The sequence below is a fragment of the Cnephaeus nilssonii genome (genome assembly GCF_951640355.1).
Source record: "Cnephaeus nilssonii genome assembly, chromosome: 8".
NCBI classification, from domain to species: domain Eukaryota; kingdom Metazoa; phylum Chordata; class Mammalia; order Chiroptera; family Vespertilionidae; genus Cnephaeus; species Cnephaeus nilssonii.
The window spans coordinates 83,803,919-83,829,434 of record NC_137079.1 but is presented as its reverse complement, the minus strand read 5'-3'; the positions used below and the strand labels follow the sequence as shown (position 1 = coordinate 83,829,434).

At 43.9% G+C, this 25,516-nt stretch overlaps 1 protein-coding gene across 2 annotated transcripts in view; it reads left to right on the top strand.

Moving 5' to 3' along the window:
* ENOX1 (ecto-NOX disulfide-thiol exchanger 1) overlaps positions 1 to 25,516 on the top strand; it is a 587,874-nt gene that overhangs the window by 470,996 nt on the left and 91,362 nt on the right. For both annotated transcript variants that reach the window (XM_079778563.1, XM_079778564.1), the window contains exon 11: positions 1,149 to 1,266. In XM_079778563.1, coding sequence (XP_079634689.1) covers positions 1,149 to 1,266 — 118 coding nt within the window. The remainder of the gene's footprint in view (positions 1 to 1,148; positions 1,267 to 25,516) is intronic.

Genomic DNA, 25,516 nt, shown 5'->3' with positions numbered 1-25,516 from the left:
TTATTTAGACTTCAATTTAAATGAGGTAAAAAAGGGAAACACATATTAAGAGAATAGAATGGATAAGGATTCACAAATACATGATATAGAAATTTATACAAATAATGTCATTATTTAACATAAATGATTACAGTGTCCTGATTTTTAGATACAGTTGTAAAAATTATTCTGTAATTCTTTACTTTTTATAAGTTTTCACATGCACGTTTGCATTCAAATGGCCTTTATTACTACTATTCCCCATTTATGTGTGAGTTGACAAAGGCTCAAAGAAATTAAATGCCTTGGCTGCAGTCACTCCTGTAATAGGTGGAAAGTGTAAGATATAATCCTAAGATCATAAAGTGATGCTAAAACAACCATCACAACAAAAACAATAAACTCTACACGATAATGTAAAACACCAGAAAAAGAAGGCATCTGTTTTTATTTTGCCCTCCAACATATTTTTAAATTTGGCCATTTGGATATATGAATGGTGTGTGTGTGTGTGTGTGTGTGTGTGTGTGTGTTCACACAGGGCCACATGCTCACATGCAGGGCCCTTATTCTGCAGGAAGAATAATAGAGGTCTACATTTTCAACTTGGAGAACCATGTGCTTAACATGAGGCTAAGTATCTTACATGCATTAATTTATTTTATTCTCAAAAGTATGATCATTACAATATTTCAGTGAGTAAATTGAGGCTGAGGGAGATGAAGAAACATCCCTAGAGCTACACAGTGGGTCAGTAGCAGACCAGGTCTTTTAAACGTTTCCTTCCTTGTGCGCCTAATCCTTAGCTCTGAGCCCCTCCTGTGTGCCACTCAGGGTGATAGGTGTTTCTGTGTAATCCTCACAACAGCCCTGCTAGGTGGATGTTATTACCTCCTTTTCTACAAATGTGGGAATGGAAACTTGAGAGATTGAATAATTTGCTGAAGAGCCCTTGTCTAGTCATTGGTGAGCAGGAATTATTCCAAGTCCGATACCTGATTCCTGTCTTTCCACCCCCACCTTCTGTACCCCTCAGGATGTTTTCCTAGATTAGGTGGGGCCGTGTTTGGAAGGGAAAAATGGCAGATTCTAGGTGCTCATGTGTCAGCCATGATACACTAAAAGACCATTGGGAAAGTGACTGACGTTCGTGTACTCTTAACTTTCAGGAGCTCCGGAATGCTCAAAGTGAGCAACTCATGGGCATCCGCCGCGAAGAGGAGATGGAAATGTCAGATGATGAGAATTGTGACAGCCCAACTAAAAAAATGAGAGTCGATGAATCAGGTAATGCTGAAAACCGCCACAGACCGTGAGGTATCTCAGTGATCTTCCTAATCCCAGGCGGGGCATATATATTGGGAAATGAACACATAACTCACCTTTATTGAGTTATACTAAACTTTCATCTCTGAGTGACTGTGTCTTTTATTAATAGAACATTACACTTCTTAGGAACATAGTAATTTAAATTGTTCCAGTTGTTTCTTTATGAGTAGGTCCGGGGCCATTATACTTTTTTTCAGGGATATTTGCCTGTTCCCATAAAAATCCTTTTCCATAGTATGGTAGCCACCACTGATGCTGAAATACAGATAAAATCTAGCTTCAGTCAGTGTCCTAACATGCGAGTTGTTTAATCCCCGAGGAAGCTTTCTAGCCTCTGAAAGAGCTTGCTGGAGAATTAGGCTGTTCTCCAGTGAACTTTAGTTCACCTAACCTGCCTTCAGAGGGTTGGCCCACTTTGTGCCAAGGAAGGGGCATCACTCTTGAGCTATAGAAAGGAGAGGAGCTCAGAATGAACCTTGGTTCACGTACTCGGTCTCATCTGAGATGCTGATAGAAAACTCTGTCCTTGAATTGTGTATATGTAAACCCCTTGGTCTTGTAGAAGTAGGCCAGGGACATGGCCACTCCACACAGGGGACACCAAGGGGGACTGCTTGTCCGAGGGGAAGAGTGTGGTCTAAAGGGCCCAGGAAGAACCACAGTTGCCACTGTTGCCAAAAAAACAACAACAAATAGAGGCGTGACATAGATTTGATCTGTCTCCTCGTATGTACCGCTGAATAAACACGCACCTGTTCCAAGCTTTTTAACAGGAAGATTCGGGTAACCAGAAACAGGTGACCTTTGCTAATTTGTTGGTAGAAGCCAAAATCAAGCTCCCAAAAATGGCCATGTCATCAGGGTTGCAGAGTGGTGTGCATGCCCTGTTTCTCCAGGCCTTTCAAGGAGAATCAGAGGCGTAAATGATGGTCGCAAGGAAAGCTGCTTTGTCCAGGGGTAGCAGAGGGCGCTCAGCGTCCTTAGAGCAGTGGTTCTCAGAAGTGTGGTCCTCAGTCCAGCAACACCAGCATCGTCTAGGAACTTACTAGAAATGCACATTCTCAGGCCTTGCCCAATACCTACTGAATCAGAAACTCTCGGGGAGGTGGAGGTGGGAGCCAGCAATCTGTGATTTAAGCCCTGCAAGGGAATTCTGATGCATGCTAACGTTAGAGACCACTGCCTTAGAACATTTTCCTTTTAGCCTCAAATTCCATTTATTTATATCTTTCAGAAGTTTGGCATAAACGAAGGCACCATGCCACTCTTTTCTGAAGCCTTTGTCTGAAAAATGAAGCTAGCATGTATGTGTCACTGTATGCCTCCTAGTAAGATGCTACAGATTTCTCAGGACTGCTTGGTTATTGGGTTTAGATTTGCTTGTTTGAGGAAACCATTTTCCTCATGGCATTTCTATTCTGCTCACCTTCATTTATCAAAGTAAAAGAGTAAATTTTAGTGTGATTTTCTTTATATATATATATATATATATATATATATATATATATATATATATATATATTTTTTTTTTTTTTTTTCATTGATTTTTTTTACAGAGAGGAAAGGAGAGGGATAGAGAGCTAGAAACATCTCTGAGAGAGAAACATCAATCAGCTGCCTCCTGCATACCCCCTACTGGGGATGTGCCCGCAACCAAGGTACACGCCCTTAACCGGAATCAAACCCAGGACCCTTCAGTCCGCAGGCCGATGCTCTATCCACTGAGCAAACCGGTTAGGGCTTTAGTGTGATTTTCTTAAACTCAGTGACATCTTCCTATAAAAATATGAAATATTTTTTGTCATTTCTTAAACTCAATGACATCTTCCTATAAAAATATAAAATATCTTTCGTCATTTTTGAAGTTTCTAAATGAGAGGCAGGTCTACATGAAACTTGTATCCTTAACATACCTAATAAGGTAGATGTAAGAGAAAGGAATTGAGTTCATGAGAAATTTTTATTTGAACCTGAGGCTTTTCAGTAAGGAAAAGGATGACATTTTTTTTTTAAAAAAAAAAAACAACCTATAAATTTCCCAAGTAAGAAATGTGTATAATTTTGTAGTCTGCTTAGGACAGGGCCAGAATGATGACTGAGAACAGTGGCTCACAGAGGGGCGTTACAGACATGGCAGCGAGAGTGTACCTGTAGGATCGCCCCCGAGCTCTGCTGCAGCAGAATCCACAGAGGTGCCAAGACCTCTCCCCTGACAGGGACCACAGGGTCCTCTCTGGACGGCTGACGGAAGAGCTGTCTTCCCAGACCTCTCTTCGTTTTCCCCGGGCATCTGGCAAGAGCCTGAAGTGGGACCTGAACTTTCAGAAGCTTTCACCAGGCTTGTTACTCGGTCAGCAGAATTAATGAGCACAACACGGCATGTTCTCCACTGAGTGCTGAGGGAAAAGATGAAAGAACTGGAGTTCAAATGCCAGGCCCCCAGGAGTTCAAAGTCTTTCATGCTTTCAAAATGAGATGGACCAGGGAACGTGGCATGTGGTTTATGAGGAAAGCTCAGGACTGATTAGAGGGAAAGGAAAGCAACTAACCTTTTTCACTCCACTGGGCCCTGAAGATCCTGCCAAAAGCAGGCAGCGGTTTTTCTTTCCGCTGCATGTTGGGGCCGCTGTCTGAGAGCAGGAATTCCCATCTGGTCTTTTACCCAGCCTAAGACAGATTTCTTCCAACTGCTGCTTGAAGCAGGGACCCAGGGACCGAGGGGAGGGGGGGGGCTGGCAACCTGAGGGGATCTTTCAGTGGTCACTCCTCAGGTGGCCCAGCACTAATCGTAGGCACACATTTGCATCTGTCAGGCGCCCGTGAGCAGGCCTCTTCAAAATGTAGTTCTAATTCACTGCGGGGAATTGCCAAATGCTGAAAGAGAAGTAAAACCCTCTGTCTTCTAAAGAATCCCTTGCCCTTTTCCTTTCTGCTAAAACAATGAGATTTTTGTCTTGGATGCTCTGAGCAGTAGCTGTCCCAGGCATTCTTGGAACTCCGAGGGGAATATCCTTCTGGGAGCCCCGGCCTGTGGGAGGCCTGTGGGGAGGCCGCCCCCACGGGATGCCTGAGTTTGGTCCATCAGAGCTGCTGGCTTTCCTCCTCCTCTGGGTCCTGGAACGAAAGCTCACATGCAGTTTATTTCTGAGGGACAGCCGGGAGAACTGGTTTCTAGAGAAGACACAATGTATTATGTGGAAGGACTTGCATGATACCTTGTGCTTAATTCTTTTTAAAAAAATTAAAATTGGCTGCCCTAACCGGTTTGGCTCAGTGGCTAGAGCATCGGTCTGCGGACTGAAAGGTCCCAGGTTTGATTCCGGTCAAGAGCATGTACCTAGGTTTCGGGCACATCCCCAGTAGGGGGTGTGCAGGAGGCAGCTGATCGATGTTTCTAACTCTCTATCCCTCTCCCTTCCTCTCTGTAAAAAAATCAATAAAATATATTTAAAAACAAAACAAAACACATTTAAAAAAAATAAAATTGGTCAATATGTCTCTGATCTTCTGGTTATGAAGAATATTTCATTGTACTTCCACTTTTTACCACACATAATAATTTACCATGTTCCCTGTACTGCTCTCACTACAATATAGTTCTGGGCAGGCTGTTCATTGCTCCTCATCAGCTGGATCTTAAAGGGGAACGCAGTTTGCTGAAGCAAAACTAAGATGCTGATAAAAATGAAATGAGTTTTGTTAATAAATTTGAAAACCAAGACAGATTTATCGAAGCATTCATTCAAGAAGATTGGCATCCTGTTCCGAAGCCTGTGAAGATAGTTTTTGATAAAAATTCAAATTTATTGTTGCATAGTCTACCTCCTACTGAAATCAAGCCAAACTTTAAAAGCCATATCTATTCCTCCTCCCCCTTCTCCTCTTTTCCCTCTTCTTTTTCTCTCTTAATTCCTCCTCCCCGCCCCACCTCCCCCCAGGTTGACTGTAGGGGTGAGGCAAGAAAGCTCAAGGAAGAGAGGAGAAAAAAGAGGGAGTCGGTCCTAGATCTTAAGGCCTCAGCAGAACCTGATTAGTCTTAGCACTGTGAGAGTCCAATGAATCGATGCATGCAAAGCCCTTGCTTAGTGTTGACTCTGCTTATTATCTTGGTCGTCCTCCAGCTCCTGGCCCCAGGCCTTCCACCAAGTCAGCGCTCAAGCAAAGTGTGTTGACTTCAACTGCATATTCCCCTTCTTCTGGTCTTTGTTTTTATGCTTTCCCCCCATAAGTTTATAGGAAGATGGCAACCCTAAGAACATTTGTTCTAATTAAATGACAAGCATTAGTCTGGCAGGTGTTGCTCAGTTGGTTGGAGTGCTGTTCCATACACTGGAAGGTCGCAGGTTTGATTCCCCATCAGGACACATACCCAGGTTGGGGGTTCAATCCTTGTTCCGGGTGCGTATGGGAGGCAACTGATGAGTTTCTCTCTCACATTGATGTTTCTCTCTCTTTCTCCTTCCCTTCCTCTCTCTTTCAAATCAATAAAAACATATCCTTGGGTGAAGGTTAAATAAATAAATAAATAAATAAATAAATAAATAAATATAAAAAAAATATTAAATGGCAAGTATTAATAAGCATGTTTAAACAAAGATAATTCATTTCCCCTACATGGTCTGAACATGTATACATACAAAATACAGTGCCACATGCTTAATAGTCTACACTTCAGAAGTTGAAACCCAGCATCATTCTAATTATTACTAAACATCTGTCAAGCGCCTTCTTGTGTTCAAGGCTCTGTGGACCCTGGGCATAGGGTGAAGGTTAGACACAGTCTACTCTGCCCTCAAGCATGTAAGATGCTTTTAGAAGAGAAGAAACATTTTAACCTAATAAAAATACAATGCCTAATGCCAAATATGTTCTAAAGCCATGAATTTAAATTCAGTATAAACCAAAATGAACATAATTACCCCAGTGTATGTACCTCATCCAATATTTAGGGAGTATACATTGTATATCAAACACAAATTTTAGAAGAATAAAACTAATATGTCCTTTGCTTAATAGACAACCCTTAAACCATTCCATAATGCACAAATGTTCTTGGGTTTTAATTACACCTCATTTAAGCTCTGAGTTCTTTTGGGGAGCAAATACTTTTTTTAATTATAAAGAATGTTTTCTGGGCTGTCAATTTTCCATGGAAACGCACCACATCATAGGTACAGACTTTTTACAAAATTTCAATAAGAAATCATTTGGAAAGATTTGCCAAATCTTTCAGCCAACCGAGTCAGATTTGAGACTCATAATTAAGTTCAGTTGGAATTAGCAGTATTCAGTCTGCCTGAATAGTTTTATATGTAGCTGGAAGTGTTAGTTTAAAAAAAAATTAATAATAAGACTCTCTCTTGTTATCCCCTTCATCTCTTTGAACACCAGGACTGCCTGTTTTTCTGATTTAGTTTGTTTCCTGCATGGGAGTGCTTTTGATAGACATAAAGGATGCCCAACGGGAAGGTCTTAGTGAGGCTCACTGCCACCCCAGCCCCACACTGGGCCACTGGAGGTGAGTGAGCCCAGGGCCCTCCAGCCCATGGCCGGGCCAACTGAAGGGGCCGGGGCTGTTTCACTCGCAGTTGGTAGACGCTTCCCGTTGAATTGAGTGGGATCTGAGCAGGCTTACTCTGGAGTTGCTTAGAGCTCTGCAGAGGGCCAAGAGCCTGCAGACGGGGGAAGTGAGTCCCTGCACCAGCAGACCCCAGAGACAGGCATGTCGTGGTGAGAGGAGGCCTGGGAGGGTAAGCTGTGTGTCGCCTTCTGTGTGCACATGCACTGACAGCCTGAAGGAGGAGCCCAGCAGTGGTGTGTGGCTAGCAGCGACCACCACATTAAAGACAAGCGTTTTATTTTCACCACAAAGGAATGTCTTCTGGGAGCCCAAATGCTTAACAAGAAAGGGTGATTAATTAAAACTAATATGGCTTCAAGATGATGAAATAAGTCTTCCGAGGTGGGCCTGGTAGCCTGCTTCATTCCTAAATTCTGGGAACAGAGCTTCATTTACAAGGAGCCAAGGCTTTTTCTGTTTCTTTTATTTTTCTTGCTAATCTTGCCAAATAATTCCAATATATGTTTATTTTGGATAGATTTTTTTCAGTGCCCTGATTTTATATACGGTTACGGTTCTCTTTTCATAATGAACATGTTCCTGGAAACTATAAAATCATCATTTTGTAAATTGCTTTACCTTTTAAATGCAAGAGACAGGTGCTATTAAATGGAAGGGAAGCGCTCCTGCTGCCCAGCTGGGCTGTGTTTATCTGTTTTGTAAATTTACATTTGGAGCCTGCATTGTCTTTAAGTTTAGCCCCCTTAGAATCGTATTTTTATGTGGCGCCTGACAATGCCTTATTCCTGACATCGCTCTCAGATGTGCACACATTTCCCATAATTGCGTGTTTTATGTAAAGTTGGTCCGTGCCGCTGAAATTGCATTGTGTCTAGGAAAGCACGGATTTTCCCTGACAGTCTACCCACTCACCTGTGCTGCACCTCCACAAAACCAGGCGCGCCCTCGCGGGGGTTCTCAAACAAACCACCTGGGGATGCTGGCTTGGAGCTGCTGGGCTCTCCCTGGTTTCCAGGCCAGCACCTTCTCCAGCTGCATGTGCAGAGGAGGCTCGGGCTCTGGTAGCCCTGGCTTCTTGCCTCGTGACATGAGCCCATGGAGCCTGGGGAAGGGCTTGGGCTGTTGGGCCATTCGCAGGCAGAGGAGAAGCGTGAGGAAGTTAACAGCCAATTTTCAGAAAGAACCACACAGACCCTGTCCTGGGAAGAGTGTAACCGAATGGCCAGGAGCACAAGGCCCCAGCCCAGCTGCTGGTGCACAGCCCCTGGTGCGTGGATCCCCTCCGCTGCCAGGGACACTGGTGTCTAGATTACAGTTTATTATGTTCTCTGGGCATATCTTCTGATAGGTTGATGCAGGCTCATTGCGTAGGAGAGGAGATGTAATCCTGTTTTCTTTGCAGGCTTTCAGGACACTGAGGGAATATTTATGTAATAAGATGCAAAGTTGCTATGGAAAATACTATAGCAACCTAACATCTTCCCAGAGCCAGGCAGCCACTTGTAACAGCAATCTAAATTTACATTTATTTTAGTGTCATTTTATCGACACTCTTAGTATCTCATTCTGACAGGATGTTAAAATATGTTTTCAGGTTGTATTTGAGCAAAATTAACACAGTGCTGTTCGATTTTAAGTGCGGTTTTCACAACTTGTGAAAAAAAATCCGAATATTTTTGAGGGAATTTAGATGACTTCCTCTGGGTAAGTTTGTAAGTTTTCTTTTTCTTTCCTAAATGTTGGAAAGAAATTTATAGTAATGTTTATTTCTAATGTTGCTTTTTAGTTTGTAAATAATAAGTAGGAATTTCTGATTGTGGAATAGGGATTATCCTTTTCAACATTGACACAATTTGTCAAGTGCTCTCCTGTGATTCTATTGGAGCTCATAGAAAACACTTTTAGTAGATCAGCTCACTGCCCTCCAGTAGCATGTAACATGTTAAATATAAATTCTGTTTTTCTTTTTCAAACTTTTTTTTAAATTGATTTTGAGAAAGAGAGGAAGGAAGAGGGAAAGGGGGAGAGAAACATCAACATCGATATGAAAATGAAACATTGACTGGCTGCCTGCTGCATGCTCGTTACCAGAGAGCAAGCCCCAAACCCAGGCATGTGCCAGACTGGGAGTCGAACCAGCAACCCCTTGGTGCACGGGATGATGCTTAACCAACCGAGCCACACCAGCCAAGGCAAACCTGTTTTTCATATAAAAATAACACCTGGTCATTTTGGAAGATCTAATAATGAATAATAAGAAAAGAAGAAACTAGCCCTGGCCAGGTGGCTCAATTGGTTGGAGGGTCATCCCATAGACCAAGAAAGTTGTGGGTCCGATTCCCAGTCAGGGTACATGCCTAGGTTGCACGGTCGATCCCGGTCAGGGCATATATAAGGAGGCAACCAATCGATGATGTTTCTCTCTCTCTCTCTCCCTTTCTCTTCCTCTCTCTCTAAATTCAATTTAAAAATTATCCTTAGGTGAGAACTTTTTTTAAAAAAGGAGAAAATAAAATTGTGTTAGTTACAGCACTACAAAAGACCGTGTGGTTTCTAATTTTTTTTCTTCTGCGCAGATTAACTATGTAAGCATTTTTCTATGTATTTTTAAAGCTCAGACACAATAATTCTACATGATTTTGTTTTCAGACAGACCTTATATAACAAGTGAATTTTTAAGCTTCCTTTTTTTTTTAATAAGTTTTTTTTTAATATTTTTTATTGATTTTTTACAGAGAGGAAGAGAGAGGGATAGAGAGTTAGAAACATCGATGATAGAGAAACATCAATTAGCTGCCTCTTGCGCAACCCTTACTGGGGATGTGCCCGCAACCAAGGTACATGCCCTTGACCGGAATCGAACCTGGGACCTTTCAGTCCGCAGGCTGATGCTCTATCCACTGAGCCAGACCGATTTCGGCTAAGCTTCCTTTTTATATGTTAATGAAATAGAAAATTAGAGCAAATCATGTGTATCCTTCCAGGATCATGGGCTCTTTCACAGGAACCTATGAGAATTGATGCTATAATCTTTGAGGTGTGCAAAGTGGATACCTAAAGTTATTAACATCCTGAAAACTGGACCAGCCCTCCCAAAAGCATGTCCCAGATCCCTTAAATGTGAGTGTGGCAGAGAAGCTGTACATACCTAGCTGGTTGGTAGTGGAAAGAGAGCATGTACTGATTTTCCTCCGTACCTCTCCAATTACACCTTCAAGTGTGACTCTAACACTGTGAAAGTGGGACACTGGCCAAAAGAATCAATACCAGACCATATTAAAACATATGTTGTGACCAACTTCTTAGCACACTGATGTACTTACTGTTTCTGAGCATCATTGTCCTAATTCTCCTCTGCTTTCATACTGCATTGTTCATCAAAGCACAGTTGGTGGCATAAAGCTATTATATCTTGATTCCTAACACTGTTGCTCATAAGCTTCATTAATCAAAAACCTAAAGATGCTGGATTTATTGTATGAATACAAAAATTGAGGACAAGAGAATGTCTTACAGAATTCTAGTTAATCATAGACATTCAGTGCCACGTAACTAATGAAAAAAAAATAATTGAAAGAAATAATTACTTTCCTCCCTTTCTTAGAAATTCCACCTGCTGCTATATGATACTGATGCAGCAGGTCCTCATATAACATCCTTTTGTTCAGTGCCATTTCATTATAATGTTTATGAGGAAAAAAAATTGATTCCTGGCTGGAGTCACTGTCTGTGTGAAATTTGCACGTTTCCCCACATCTGCATGGGTTTATCCAGTTTCTCGTTTTCTCCCACGTCCCAATGATGTTCAGGGGAGGTGAATTGGTTAAGTGTCTAAGTTGTCCCCGTCTGGCCGATATGGGTGTGAGTGTACATGGCGATGGAATGGTGTCCTATCCTGGCCAGGGCTAGTTCCCACCTTGTGCCCTGAGCTGCTGGGATAGGCTTTGCAGAGCCACCTCAACCCTTAACTGGAACAAGGGGGTTGGAAATAATGATCTTACTACTTGTCTTTATTAATCTTTCTTAAATGTATGTATGGCTTACATTTATTTCAATGTTTAATATTAGAAGTATTTAAGCTGAGAAGTTTGGTAATGTTTTTGTGACCAGAAATATGCTCCAGGAACTTAACTCCCATGTATATCAATTAGCCTATGGTCAAGTTGGTTTTGTTGTATATTGTTCCACCTAAAGTCACAGTTTTCAAGAACATAAGAACCATGTTAAGTGAGGAATTAACTGTACTGAGAAGGCCTGGACATTGAAGTTTGCTAATTTTAAATTGTTATAGTGATCCCTCCCATATGTAAATGGCTGAGAGACACTTCTCTCACTTGGGTGAATGTCGTTGATACCAGAGAGTGACTAAGTACTCAGCAACTGTTCTCCCCAGTTCTAGGGCACAATGTGGAAGCCTTCTGGGAGGTGGCTAGAGAAAGGAAGTTATATTTGACCCCATACTAGCAGAGAAGGAGGGAGAAGCATTTCTGGAACAGACGTTATAAGGCAGAGTCTATGCTATAGTGTTTGAGGCTGGGTGTTGCAGGTTCTTCAGTGAGCCCACTGTCACTTCTAGAGCTGCTGGGTCCCAGAGGCCCTAGCTCTCCACTTGGGCCACGTGGGTCCTTGCCACTTGACACAGTTACCTAACTCTCCAGTTACCAGAATTACTCTAGAAACATGTAAATATCTAACACCAGGGCACTGGTTAATTAGTTATATACCTACTAGAGGCCTGATGCACAAAATTCGTTCAAGAGTAGGCCTTCCTTTCCCCAGTTGCCAGCACCTGCTTCCCTCTGGCACCCGGGACCCCGGTTTCCCTCCTAGCACCCAGGACCCAGGATTCCCTCTGGCCGCTGGCAGGCACCTGGGACCCGGGCTTCCCTTGAAGCCCAGGCTTTGTCCGAAAGGACGTCAGATCTAATTAGCACGTTATGCTTTTATTATTATAGATATGCAGCCTTGAAATGAATCATGTTTAGAAAACTATATAATGGCATGAGAGATGGTTCTTGATATATTGCTAAGTGATTGTTAAACAAGAAATAACTGAGGCTGCAAAGCAGTCCAAATCTTTATTTGGGGACTTTAGGAATTTAAGAGGAACTGTGCTCTGAGGCTGGAGGAAAAAGACAATGTTTATAAAAGTACAACTCGCACACTTACATAGTTGATTTGAAAGAGTTATGGTTGGGGTAGACAAAAATAACTAACATTAATTTATGTGGGAGAGGTTACTATGCTGTTTGCTAGGTTGGAGTTCATAGAAGTAAGCCTCAGTCTGAGCATGGCAGCAGATGTAGCCGGTTGTGGTTGGCACCATCTAAGAGTCCAGGTGCCATCCAGTTATGGACGTGCATAAGACCAACTTCCCCCATGGCCTCCTGTCTCCACCTCAGGACCCCTTGACATTAGCGACTCCATTTTAGATATTTCTGTTCACATAGTCAAAGCAGTTACAAATCAATGTATAGGCCATTTCAGTTGTGTGTTTGTGTATGTGTTAGACTCACAATTTGTATGTTAGGGGATAATCTGTAAGGATATAGGTCAAACATTCTGAGTGATTATCTCTAGATGGTGTGAGAAAAGATGATTTTGTTTTCTTCTTTGTGCATCTCAAAAAAAGTTGCACAATATGTACATGTATTGCTTTATTTTAATAATTAAGCTACCATAAATATTAATTTTTAAATTAAGAGAATCTGTTAAAATTCTTATTGATGAGGCAGTACCACCTGGCCATTTTCAATCATTAGGGACAGTCAAAAGTAGTAAAGAACAATAACAACTATCAGATGGACATTTACTGATTGCCTTCTTTTGCTTTAAATTAGGGAATTTCCACATTTAATTTACCATAATATGCTTACCTTCCTAGACCACACTGTCTTACCATTTCCTATTTCAAGGGCTGATCATATTTGCCTAACTATTTATTAAGGATCCAATAAATAATTCAAGTTCTAAACCAGACAGACATGTTGAGTTCTTACCCACAGAGATGGGCAATGATGAGTCTCTTCAGGCATAGAAGAGACCCTTAGGAATCATCTTGTATAGCCTCCTCCTTTTTTCACAAATAGGAATATTCAGTCCCATGTTCAGAATTTTATTTATCCAAGATAGTAAGTGGAAAGTGTAGAACTCAACAACAGTTTCCTTCATTCTAGGCTAATGACTTTTCTCTGGCACGACTAATTTCATGGGAGAAAAGCTCCAGAATATTCCCGAAATGCCGTAAGTGGCATCATAAGAGTCAGTTGCCAAATAAAATCCACCAGGGACTTTGAATGCCTGCTATGTGTGTGGCACCATGGTGCCATTTGGAGGCAAAGGTATTGTGGAGATGCTTATTACATGTTAACCCAAACAGAGCTGGCTGGGGCTTATGCTTAGTCTTTCCATTATTTTCTGTATTTTCTACTAACTGGAGCTTGGCTTCAACACAGGTGGTGTATCCAGAAACTGTTTTTAAGCTCATTCCAACTTTTAAAAATATTCAGGAAGTTGGCACAATCCCTTTTCTAGTTGGGTGATATGTATTTCCTCAGAAACAATCTGCTCAATGGCTTTAGGCAAGAGAAAGAAGAAATGCGCTCCTTTGGTAAAGAGCACATTGTCACCACCCATGTTTCCACTGCCTAACTCTCCAAAAAATTAAAAATAAATAAATAAATAATAAAAACAAGGACATTTCTCAAAGCACAGGCATAGAGTTGGTGGTTGATCTGCAATGATCTGAGCTACAGTACTAGCCTTTGGACTTCCCTTCTTTTCCCATGTTTCCTTTGCATTCCCAGGGCCAGGCAGAGCCTCCCTGCCCATCACCATTTTATTGACTCTCCATCTAACTTCAAGGTTTAATTGAAGTGCTCTTCCTGCTTCCTGTTCCTGAGGCTATTTTTTATGAGATGTACCTCCCAATAAATCTTTAAAATAGGAGTCTATGGGAGAAGATCTACAATAATACCAATCTTACTGAGATGCACAGACTCAGAAGATTTGGCCTGGAAGAGATCTTAGAAGTAATATGTCCTCTCCCCCCCTCACCCATGTTTTAAATTAATGAGAAAAATGTGGGTGTTGTTTTTTTTGTTTGTTTGTGTGTGTTTTTTTACCCCCCACAATAATTAGTTGGAAGGCTGAGAAAGTTCTGCAAGTTTATAGTGGGTAATTTTTGTAATTACAAGTTTTCAGGCACAACTTATTTGGCAAATCTTTTGGAGATAGGATAAGGGATTTCATTCTTCCTTTAGTTATCTACCAGTCAGTTGTTTAAGAAATGTCTCCACCCACTATCCTAGACTTTCCTAGTGTAGTTTACATGATCTGAGCATCCTAGTCATTCATTTTTCTATCCTTAGCTCTTTTCCTCCTTGAGTTGTCTTAAGCAATGTCATAATACAAAGCAGTGATAAAACTAAAACAACAAATATCCAATGAATTCTCATGATGTATATGAGAACATGATATATTTTTTTATTTTTTAAAAAAATATATTTTATTGATTTTTTACAGAGAGGAAGAGAGAGGGATAGAGAGTTAGAAACATCGATGAGAGAGAAACATCGATCAGCTGCCTCTTGCACACCCCCTACTGGGGATGTGCCCGCAACCAAGGTACATGCCCTTGACTGGAATGGAACTTGGGACCTTTGAGTCCGCAGGCCGACACTCTATCCACTGAGCCAAACCGGTTTCGGCAGAACATGATATCATTTTACTTGCAGTGCCAGATTAAGGAAAAAATTAGCAAGTGAACTCTTCTAAGACTAATATTCAGTTTTGATCTAAGAGTGTTGCTTATCTACTCTAAAAAAATCCTAGTAGCATATCATCAGAGTTCTCTCTGTTCTGGAATAGCACTGGGTCGTGGTTCCATACAGTGCCTGCTCTCTACTCTCAGAAGTCTCAGCAAGACTAACAGATAAAGTCTACCATAAAAAACTGCGAGAGCTGAGAGTATCTGAGAAGTTGTATAAATCTGTTCCTCAGAACTCTGTCTTATACCTGGAGAAGGTTTGTTTTGTTTCTTTTTTTAAATATATTTTTATTGATTTTAGAGAGGAAGGGAGAGGGAGAGAGATATAGAAACATCAATGATGAGAGAGAATCATTGATCGGCTGCCTTCTGCACACCCCCAACTGGGGATCGAGCCCACAATCTGGCCATGTGCCCTTGACTGGAATCGAACCCAGGACCCTTCAGTCCGCAGGCCGATGCTCTATCCACTGAGCCAAACCAGCCAGGGCTGTTTTGTTTCTTTGAAAACATGCTGAGATAGGAAGACCTTCCACCCCATATGCTCCTTAAAGACTAGTTCAGGATCTTTTCCTCTCTGGCCAGTGCATTACATTTTACACAGAAAGTGGACAAGAATTTGTTCAATGAATAGATAGGAAATTAAAACTAGGAAGAGCTCTAGCTGAGTGGCTCAGTTGGTGGGAGTATTATCTGGTACATCAAAAGGTTGCAGGTTTGATTCCCGTCAGGGCACATACCTGGGCTCCTGGTTTGATCCCAGTTGAGACTCATATGAGAAGCAACCAATTGATGTTTTTCTCACATCAGTGTTTCTCTCTACCTTTCTTTCCCCTCTTCTCTATCTAAAATCAGTAAAAACATATCCTCGGTGAGGATAAAAAAAACTAGGAAGGATGAAATTTTAATCTGTTGAAGGATATTTTTTTTCACTTTAGTCCAAAGGAAACACACACACAACAACAACAACAACAACAATAACAACAAGGGAACACTATCTACTTAATTGTCACAGTGCTGACTATGTTTTCCAGATGAGGACCCAGGTGTAATGAAAGCCCCACCTCTCTCTCTAATACCCTATGGCCTCCTTCCAGTATATAATCATGTCCACATGGCACTCTGAGGCCAACGGTACCAAAACGGGAGAGGCAGATCGGCATCGCCATAGTTCCTCTCAGGTCTCTGCTCCTTAGAAACACCTCCTAGTCCCCAAACTACCACCGAGTCCAGTCCCTCCTCACTCCTCTGTGGAATTCTGCTCCACAATTATATATCAGAGACTCTATTACACTTTAGAGCAGGAAGAATGACATGTTCTCTCAGGTCATTAAAAGATGGGGGACTATGGCAAATTAAAGGATGGAGCTAAAAGCAAAAAATTAGTAAAGTAGCCCTAGCTGGTTTGGCTCAGTGGATAAAGTGTCGACCTGCGGACTGAAGGGTCCCAGGTTCGATTCCAGTCAAGGGCACATGCCTGGGTTTCGGGCTTGATCCCCATGAGGGGCATGCAGGAGGCAGCCAATCAGTGACTCTCTCTCATCATTGATGTTTCTATCTCTCTATCCCTCTCCTTCCCTCTCTGAAATCAATAAAAATATATTTTTAAAAAATTAGTAAGGTAACATTTGAAACTTTTTCCTCTAGAAATCGGTTGAGACTACTACAGATGGAAAATATATCTTGATTTATTTATTTTTTAGTAATTGAAAGTTGTTAGATCCTTTGGCTTTTGAAATAGAAATTAAAACTTAATTGGACTGTTTGCCCCTTCCATAGAACGTTTAGGCCCTAAGGAATAGTATAATTGATGCCAGATCATCAGCACCGTGTTCACAAAGCACTTTATGTAGAACTATATATGGCACCTTCTCTCTCATGTTCAATAAAAAGCTAGTAACAAGAGAGCTGCTTTCTCAGAGGGATTCTTTTAACCTTTCAGAAATAAAATATTTCATGCTAATTCCTGCTTAATTGGATGGAAGTCATTTCTTTAAAATCATTGAGCATAAGTTTGAAATCTGTTCCATCCCTGACCTCTTTAATTCAATCAAGGTCACCTCATAAACCTGCCCAAACAGCTCTATTTCTCACTTGGAGAAAGGGGTAGAGGTGTTTAAAAGCATTAGTGTTTGATTATTCGTGCTTAACTGGGGCTTTAGCACTTGCAGAGGGTTTTTAAGGACTTGCTAGTAAGAATAAATCATTGCTATCTGAAGATATATTCATCAGAAACCAAAAACAAATCATCTTAAGGAGCAAAGCAAAAATGGCTTTTTCTGGATAACTGAGAGAGATTATCATGATCAATACATAGAGGGTTTTAATATCTCCCAGTGAAATATTGCTATAATTTAGCTCTCAGACAGTTTTTTGTTTATTTGTTTGTTTGTTTGTATGGGTTTTTTGCTAATCCTCACCAGAGGGTACTTTTTCCATTGCTTTTCAGAGAGAGTGGGAGAGATGGAGGGAAGAAGAGAGAGAGAGAGAAACATCGATGTGAAAGACAGATTGATTGCCTCCTGCACACACTCCTACTGGGGCCAGGGATCGAACATGCAACCCAGGTATATACCCTTGACCAGGAATCGAACCCGAGACCCTTCAGTGGGCCAAGGCTATAATCACTTAGTAACACCGACCAGGGGCAGACAGTTATTAAAATAAGAGCATTCTCCCTGCCCAAGAACTCAGAGAAGATGAATGCTAAGTTTATGGAAGCAGGATTTTGTAGTACTCAGGCTCTGGGGATGAGAAGAAGTAATGAGAAGATGTGTCCTATAGAAGAATGCGAAGTGGAGCCAACTGAATGAATGAGAAGCCAAGAGTTCTAAAGTAAATTTTGAGAGGCCTCATTCCCATTTTCTAGGACTGACTGGGGAATGTCCAGCTCTCCTGGAAGCTCTTTGGAAGAGAGGGTCATGCGGGTGGCCACATCGTTAGGAAGGCTCTGAAAAGGTGGGCCACCTGAGTGAGAATTGGTATCCCTGGAAGAGAGAGTTTAGGGTCACTGAAAAGAGCAAAGAAATGAGTGTACCAGACCAGGTCAGAAGTCCCTTGAACCATTTTAGTTTTGTTTCTGGGGAGACTTGGCAAATGAGGTCCCTTCTCCAAGCCTCGGCAGTAACATAAGGCTCATCCTCAGAGAGTTTCCTCAAGGTTGTAAGAAATAACCAATTAAGGGATTCCGTGGCATCTGCAGATTCCAGGCACGTTGGCAATGATGAGAATTGACACTGGTGAGCAATAACAGAAGGTACAGACGCGTTGTTCCCAGCCTTGGCTGCACATGAGACAGACCTGGGGAGCTACATACAAATGCCAATGGCTGGGAGTTAATGCCCTGGCGGCTGTGTTATTCAAATGCCCCTCAGTGATTCTGGGGCACAAAAGATTGAAAACACTGGCATGTAACAGGAGGATTGATGGCTGTCAATAATGGGTCGGGAAGAAGGAAAAAAAACCCACACAGGTTGAGGTAAGGCAATAAAATATGAGAATGAGAGGAAAATAAAAATGGAGTAAGAGATAAAGTGGTTTAGTGGGAAGGAAGTGACTGGCATAGGCAATAATAAAAAAACAAAGAAAGAAGAAATGAAAGGGAGGTCGTTTTTTAGTTTAAGTATGACGTATGTGACACAGGTGGGGAATTCCCCGGATCCTGGGTGTGCCAGGTGCATTTGAAGTAGCCTGCGGTTAGTTGGGAAAAAGGCTACCTGGGAGGACAGAGGACATGAAGGCAGGCTGATGCAGAGACATGTGATGAGAACCAAGGACAGAGTTCCTGGTTGTTGTTGGTTGTTTTTTTTCTGACTCTGGGAGAACAGCCAGGGACTGTTTGCTCATCTGTCAGTGGTGAGAGAGGGAAGCAGGGATGCGTGGACATATAACAAAGAGAAAAGACAGCGGATCTAGCGGCTGTCTGGGGAGAGCTTGCACACAGGCCTGGCCCTGACTCCTCCAGTGAGAGGCTCGGTCTAGGGTGGTGAGTTCCCACAGACACAGCACTGCAGGGCCGCTCCTGGGTGCAGGCCACAGCCCGCTGCAGCAGGAACCTTCTCCAGAAACACGGCTGCGAAGAAAAGTAATACCCAACATCTAGGAGATCAGAACACTGTGTTTTGGAGAGACTGTGCTGAGGATTTCTGAAAGCAAGCCATCACAGCATCCTCACAGGAGAGGCAGTGAGCGACTTTCAGAGAGGGACAGGTGGGTAGATTAACGAAATGTAAGAAGGCGAGGCAAGTGGCAGAGACTCCTAACGGCCATGTTGGATGGTAAAAGCTGGAGAGGAGAGGGTCTTTCAATAACAGAGAAGCTATTAGAAAAGCCTGAGAGAAAGCAGGTGTGTCAAAAAATAATGAAGGAATTCTAAGAGTGGAAGACGGTTATAAAGAAAGCAGGAGGAAATAGGGATGGTTTTAAAAGGCTATGCAGCTGTAAAAAAGAAGGATCTCTGACCCCTTGAGACAGCATGGAGGGACCTGGAGAGTATTGTGATAAGTGAATAAGCCAGTCAGAGGAAGATGAGTATCTCATCATCTCACTCATATGTGGAATCTAATGAACAAAATAAACTGAGGAACAAAATAGATCCAGAGACATAGAAGCATGGAACAGACCGACCTATTTCCGGTGGGAGGGGGGCAAGAAGAGATTAGTGAATGTATATGCATATGTGCATAGCCCATGGACAGGCAATAGGGCAGGGAAGACCTAGGGAGAGGAAGGGGGCAGGGTGGAGGGAGTCAGTGGGTGCGGGGGAGCGGAGAGGGACATCTGTAATACTGTCAACATTTTTTAAAAGGCTGGGAAGTGGTTCTGAAACTTCAGCATGCATTAGCATCATCCTAGAAATGTGTTGAAATGCATATCCCTGGGCCGCATTCCAAAGACTCAGGTTCAGACGTCTGGGATGGGACCAAGAAGTCTCATCTAGGAGATCCCAAGGTGAGACAGACGGGGACTGTCTATGGCACACACACTGGCCTGGAGATGCTAGTTAGTTGTTCACACCAGTGTCCTTCTACCTGGGCGCTATATTTAGAGAGGATCTGCGTGGTAATGCCAGGCACACCTAGGCGTGCATAAATCACTCTCAACGTTGGTGCCAAGGATATGGGCAGAAGAAGACTTCCGGGCAGCCTATCACTTCCCACCAAGCTTAAAAACAAAGTCTTGGTTCCCATTCAGACGAGGCAGAGTTTATATAAGGCAACACCTGAAGGGGAGCTTTTCTCTTCAACTCAGCTTTGTTACCAGAATATTTGCTCTTTTACTATGAAGTAAAGACTTTGTGGGAAAAGTCACGGATCCCTGCAAAGGGCAATGCCTCCCACTGAGAACACACTTTACTTTGGGGCTGACCCTCATTTCACATTTCAGGAAGTGGATGTTTTCTGTGGTAGCCACCAGTTTAGGAGTGAGTGGGGGAGGTTGAGGGGGGGCGGGTAGGGAGAGGAAAAATTACTTCCTGAGGCAAGATTTCTTGAAGAAAATTAGAAGTGATCTTTTGTTAAAAGGGAAAGAAACCTCCAGGTTAAAAGGAGGAAGTGACGGCCTTAACATTGCTGGCAGATCAGCTGAGAGGAGTAATTCCTTCAGGGGAAGGGTTGCTGTTCAAAGCTTTTCTCAATAAATAATTATTTAAGGAGGAGGAGGAGGAGGGGGAGGGGGGGAGGAGGAGGAGGAGGGGGAGGGGGAGGGGGAGGAGGAAAAGCTTCTCTCTTTGGACAAGGTCTATGACAATGCAGGGTGAAGTGTTCAGAGCAGAGCCCACTGGTGGAGTGCTGTTCCCAAGGAGGGGCGAGGCCCAGGGAGGGGTCACCGTGTCAGCGTGGATTTACCTTGGTCTAAGTCTGATGCCCTATGAAGAATCTTGAACGCCTCAGAGGGTGGGGGGGAAAGTAGTCCTGTATCTTGGAATTGGAAACAGGGATTGAAAGAGAAAAAGGAAACAGAAGTCTAATCAAAAGAAAAGGTGTCCAGGCGATGCCCCTCTGGACGTGCCTGCGGCCTGGACTTGGGGCTCTTGGCGCAGCCTCCTCTCCTCAGCCTCACTGATCCTTGCAGTCAGCCTCGGCACGCTCCCCGGGAGACTGCTGGGCCTCTGGGGATATGTCTCCGCTGGGCGGCAGCCCCACTCCTGCTGCCCCCAGCTGACTTCTGCTGCCCAGCCCCGCCTTCTTCATGAAAGAGCCCTCGCTCAGCTCTGCTTTCCCAGCGGGGAGCCTCCTCTCCCTGGATCCTACCACTGTAACACCCTGTGGGGAGCCCCCCCTCCCCCCAGGGCAGTTCTCAGAGGCTGCCCCAGGCCCATACCTGTGTGTGTGTGGGGGGGGGGGGGGGCGCACTACTGAGGTCAGGTGGGAGCCGCTCTGAGCCTAGAGCAGGCACTTAGCTAAGGTTCCCAGGAGTCACTGCAGATGTGCTTCCCTGGGGTTCGGCATCCCTCAGCAGCACAGCGCCCTGCAGTGACCTTCTAACTGGCAGAGGCATCCTGCTGTTGGAAGCCTATTTCCTTCCCCTCTTTCCTCCGAGGACAGTGGGGGTAGATTCGGGAGGTATCCGACGATAATGCCAATGGAAAAGTGACAAGGCGTGATGTGAATTCTCCATAGTGTCAGTAGCCCAGAAGCAACTCAGTGGCTGCCTCCGTGCAGACCACTTCATTAGGAAGAGCTGTGTGGAGGGAGGGCAGGGGACTTGTTTCCGAGTCGCCTGCTGTTGGTTGTGCCTTCAGACTAACATTTAAGCCATTATAATAACAGGATCTACTTTACCTGCACTCTCCAAATTACCCTCATTCCATTGGTCTCACGCAAAGAAGGAAACAGACACGGCATCGTGCTTCTGTTTAGCTCTCCCCAATAATAACTAATGCGCAGACTGTAATACACACTGCGAGTATAAAATGCTATGTCAATGCTAAGTTGTAATAATAATCATCCTGCAACAATGTAGCAGAAGGAATTTCCGTGAGCAATTGGAGGAAGATTGCTGTATCAGTGGTGAGACAGGTGTTACTGAAACACAGATCGATCGTGGTTCGTGGATACCATACGAGGCTACCTAGCAGGAGACCGGCCCTGCGCGGGCACCTCACGATGCTTCCCAGATCAGAGCCTGGATGCTGGGAGCACCGAGCGACCGAGGGGCGACCGGGGGACCGCAGCCCCAGGAGCCGTGCTTCACGTCATCGTCTGAGGGTGGGGCTGCACCTTCCTCAGCCCCTTCAGACCCTGGGGCCAGACCCGTGCGGGCAGAGGGCTTTCTGCCGCCTTTAGGCGCAGGACCCTTACAGAAGCGGAACGTCGGTGAGGAGGCGGGTGGTAGGCACTCTAGCGGTGCTTCCAGAGTCCCAAGAGCAGCATGAGTCCTGGGACACAGCTCTCCAAATGGAACTTAGGAACTGCTGAGGCCCCGGAGCTCGGCAGACACTGGCTATGTGTGTGGCCCCGTCAGAGGAGAGAGACCGCGGGGCAGAAGAAGGGATCCCTGAGTGGCTCCTGTCAGCCTCAGCCAGCCAGACGGGTGGGTTTAACCTCTAGAGGGACCATTTCCGAATTTCTCCTGCAGTAAACAGATGTGTGTTTGTCTTAAAGGGGCGGGGGGCATCCTCTCTGCTTTCCTAGCAGAACCTCCCTCCAACAGAACACTTCCAGGACAGAGGCAGGGATGGAGTTTCCCTCTGTAGGAGCAAGTCAGCCCTGCAGAGGGCGCTGGCTCCCTTCCCTCCTGAGCGGCTGCGTCCACCTGCCCCGAGGCCCCGATGCCCAGCATCCTAGTTTAGGCTCTGGAGTCACACCTGCTGAGTGCAAACCCTCCCCCCAGCATCAGCCTGTGCAACTCGTGTCTGCAAACTCGGTCTCATCAGCTGGAAATGGAAACGCTAACCTAGTATTTCCTGCCTGATGATTCTGTGAGGGTGCAAACGTATCACACTACCTGGCACATAAAGATATTAGCTCTTATTGCTACTATTACTATTACTACTGCTGCTATTGCTGCTGCTATTTGGGGGAAAACAGAGTAGTGGCTTTTTGCCCAAATCTCCTCCTCACTCCCTACGGAGGTGCTCAGGGCACTGGGACAGGGCTGACATAGGACCGCCTTCAGGGTGCAGAGCATGGAGCGGGGGTCCATACAAAGGAACATCAAGGAATGAAACCAGAAGGACGAGCCAAGCACATGGTTTCCTTCAGAAGTAGTTGCCCAAGTAAGCCACCGGAGCCGCGGTCCCGGAACCAGATGACAGCGTGAGCAGTGCTTCTCGGCGTCCTCTGGGCACCACCAGCGGCAGCAGCTCCTGGGACTTGGAGGAATGCAAATTTTCAGGCTTCATCCCGGACAAACCATACTGTACCGCCCAGAAATACGTGCTTCAGCACGCTCACCAGCGGAGTCGGGTGTGCCAATATCTAGGGAAGACTGGGTTAGAATAACACCACTGTTTTATAAGTAAGTCCCGAATCCTCAGTGGCTTAGCAAGCGTACGTTTACTTCATGGGCAAAGAAGACTCCAAAGCGGATATTCTTGGTCTGTGGGCACCTGTCCTCTGGGTGGTGATTCAGAGACCCAGGCGCATGCCAGCAACGGGGAGAGAACGAGGGATTGAACAGAAGGCCAAGGTCACTCCCTTCAGGCTCCGCTGGTGAAAACTAGTCACACAGTGACCCCTGAGGCACTCACCTCTCAGGAGCAGCACTGCACTGAGCAGACCGTCTCTGCCACAGAAGGCCACCTGGAGACCCCGTGCCCTGCAGGGAGAGAAGGATGCAGCGGGGCCTGCAGCCTGGAGTGTCTCTAAGTCACCAGGCCACCCAGGCTGGAAGGCGAGCAGATACCCTGGGGATACCTTCGAGGCCTCAGAGCCATCCAGCCATCCAGGGTTCTGGACCTACCAGCACACCCCCTCTCTGGGCGGCAACCGATGAAATCCTCGGAAGGGACTTTCCTGGCACATGGGAAAGAAGCACAGCTTAGCCGCGGCCCCGGGCATTCCACCCACATTCCAGAAGGACATCTGGCAAAGCGGAGGGAAGATGTTATACACAGAGTTCCCCAAAGACACAAAGACAAACTGTTCTTGAGAAACCTCAATATTGTTAGAAACAATTTGTTAAAGTGTTTTATTAGTTAGTTACCTCTTGCCTGAGCATGAAAAAGATATTAACATACTATTAGCTTACCGGGACATAACCCAAAATAACTTACATTTTTCATTTAGTGCTAATTATTTTTCTGAGGCTGGCTCAGGCCGGTAAGAGAGAGATTTCAAGGCTTTCATCAGATTATTTACTTAGAGAAGCTATGCATGCCCTTATCTGTTTCCATGGAAACACACGTAAGTAATACAAGAGACAGAGGAGGAGGTCGCTTTGACCATAATTAATATAAAGGATAATGGTTTATGTGGCATCTAGGGAAGAGTACAGTGAGGTGACGTAACACCTTTAAAACCCCTTCTCCAGCAGTGTAATTTAACCTTCGGATCAATTTTCATACTAGTATCACTTTGGTAATTTTAGTAATCTGGTGCTAATTTTTAAAGTGTAATTTAATCTCATTTAGCAAAGCCTTTTCAATGTTGTTATTTCACTTTTCATTCAATCCAACATTTTCAGTAGCAGTTTTTCTAAGGTCCTGGACGAGTCTACAGCGACGGCTGCCCTGGCCTCACCCTGGTGCCTGCCGCAGCTCCTCGCACCTGGCTTCTCCATCAGTGGTAGATGGTGAATGACTTACGATAATCCAGGGGCATCACCACACTCAGCAGCGCCTTTAAAATCGCCAAAGGAAGATTTAATTATGTTCAGAAGAGTTTACATTTAAAGTGTCGTATTGTATGCTTTTTTAAAAATTGAAAATCAGTCATCCACATGTGGTAGCTGTTAGCTAAATATCCCATTTATTAGAACACAGCGCACTCCTTGGGGATTCTTACAAAAAGATGCATACCGTAGTTTATTTTTAATCCTTAAGCTTATTTGAATAGTGGATTTATTGTGCAGTCTCTCAAGGGTAAATTTTACCATGGAATCTTCATTACACATTTTTCAAAACCATTTAATTTAGTACCGTGTCCCAGAAAGAACTAAAGAGAAATGAAAGAGTGGACCTTTTAAATTTCGGAATTTTTAATACACTGAGGAATTATGGTAGGAATTATTAGGATTTTGTTTTTTTTAGAGCTCCGGTCCAAGAAACATAAAATAGCTTCCCCCGGGGTGGAGTCACTGTTGGCTGCAACATGACGCTGAAAAATGTTTACAAACAGGTGGCCTGGAGCTAAGTGGAGTCAATATACAATTTCTCACCCTTTAGAAGATAACCATTTTGCTGCCACACGAGTAACCACATTTTTTTTTAATATCTTGCTTGAAATCATTTAATCAAGAATGTAAATCAGTTATATGCCCAATTATAAAAACATTGATGCGATTGGCTATGGTATTGATTTGGGGGGCGGGGGAGGCGTGGAAATAGGGGGCTGGGTAGAGGTAAAGGTGTTGGGTTTTTTATCTAGACAATGATATCACATTCTAATCCCAGAAATGCAAACAGCATTGTATCCTGCTTGGCAGGCACAGTGGTCACTTGGCTTAGCCAAGAATAAGGACTGTCCGTCGTGCCACTTCCCAGGCTTATAAGAGAACCCCTGAAATAATGGATGGGACCCTCTCCTATACGTATTACGTTCAGATAATTTATTTAAATAATGTTGCTGGCTCATGCGTTGTAGCTGCTTGCATTTCGCTACACAGATTTCAGCATTTCGTGCAGACTATGCAATTCATTTGGAAAATGTAATTTTCATCCCTGCATACTAATCGATTTCTTCACAAACACCTGCTAT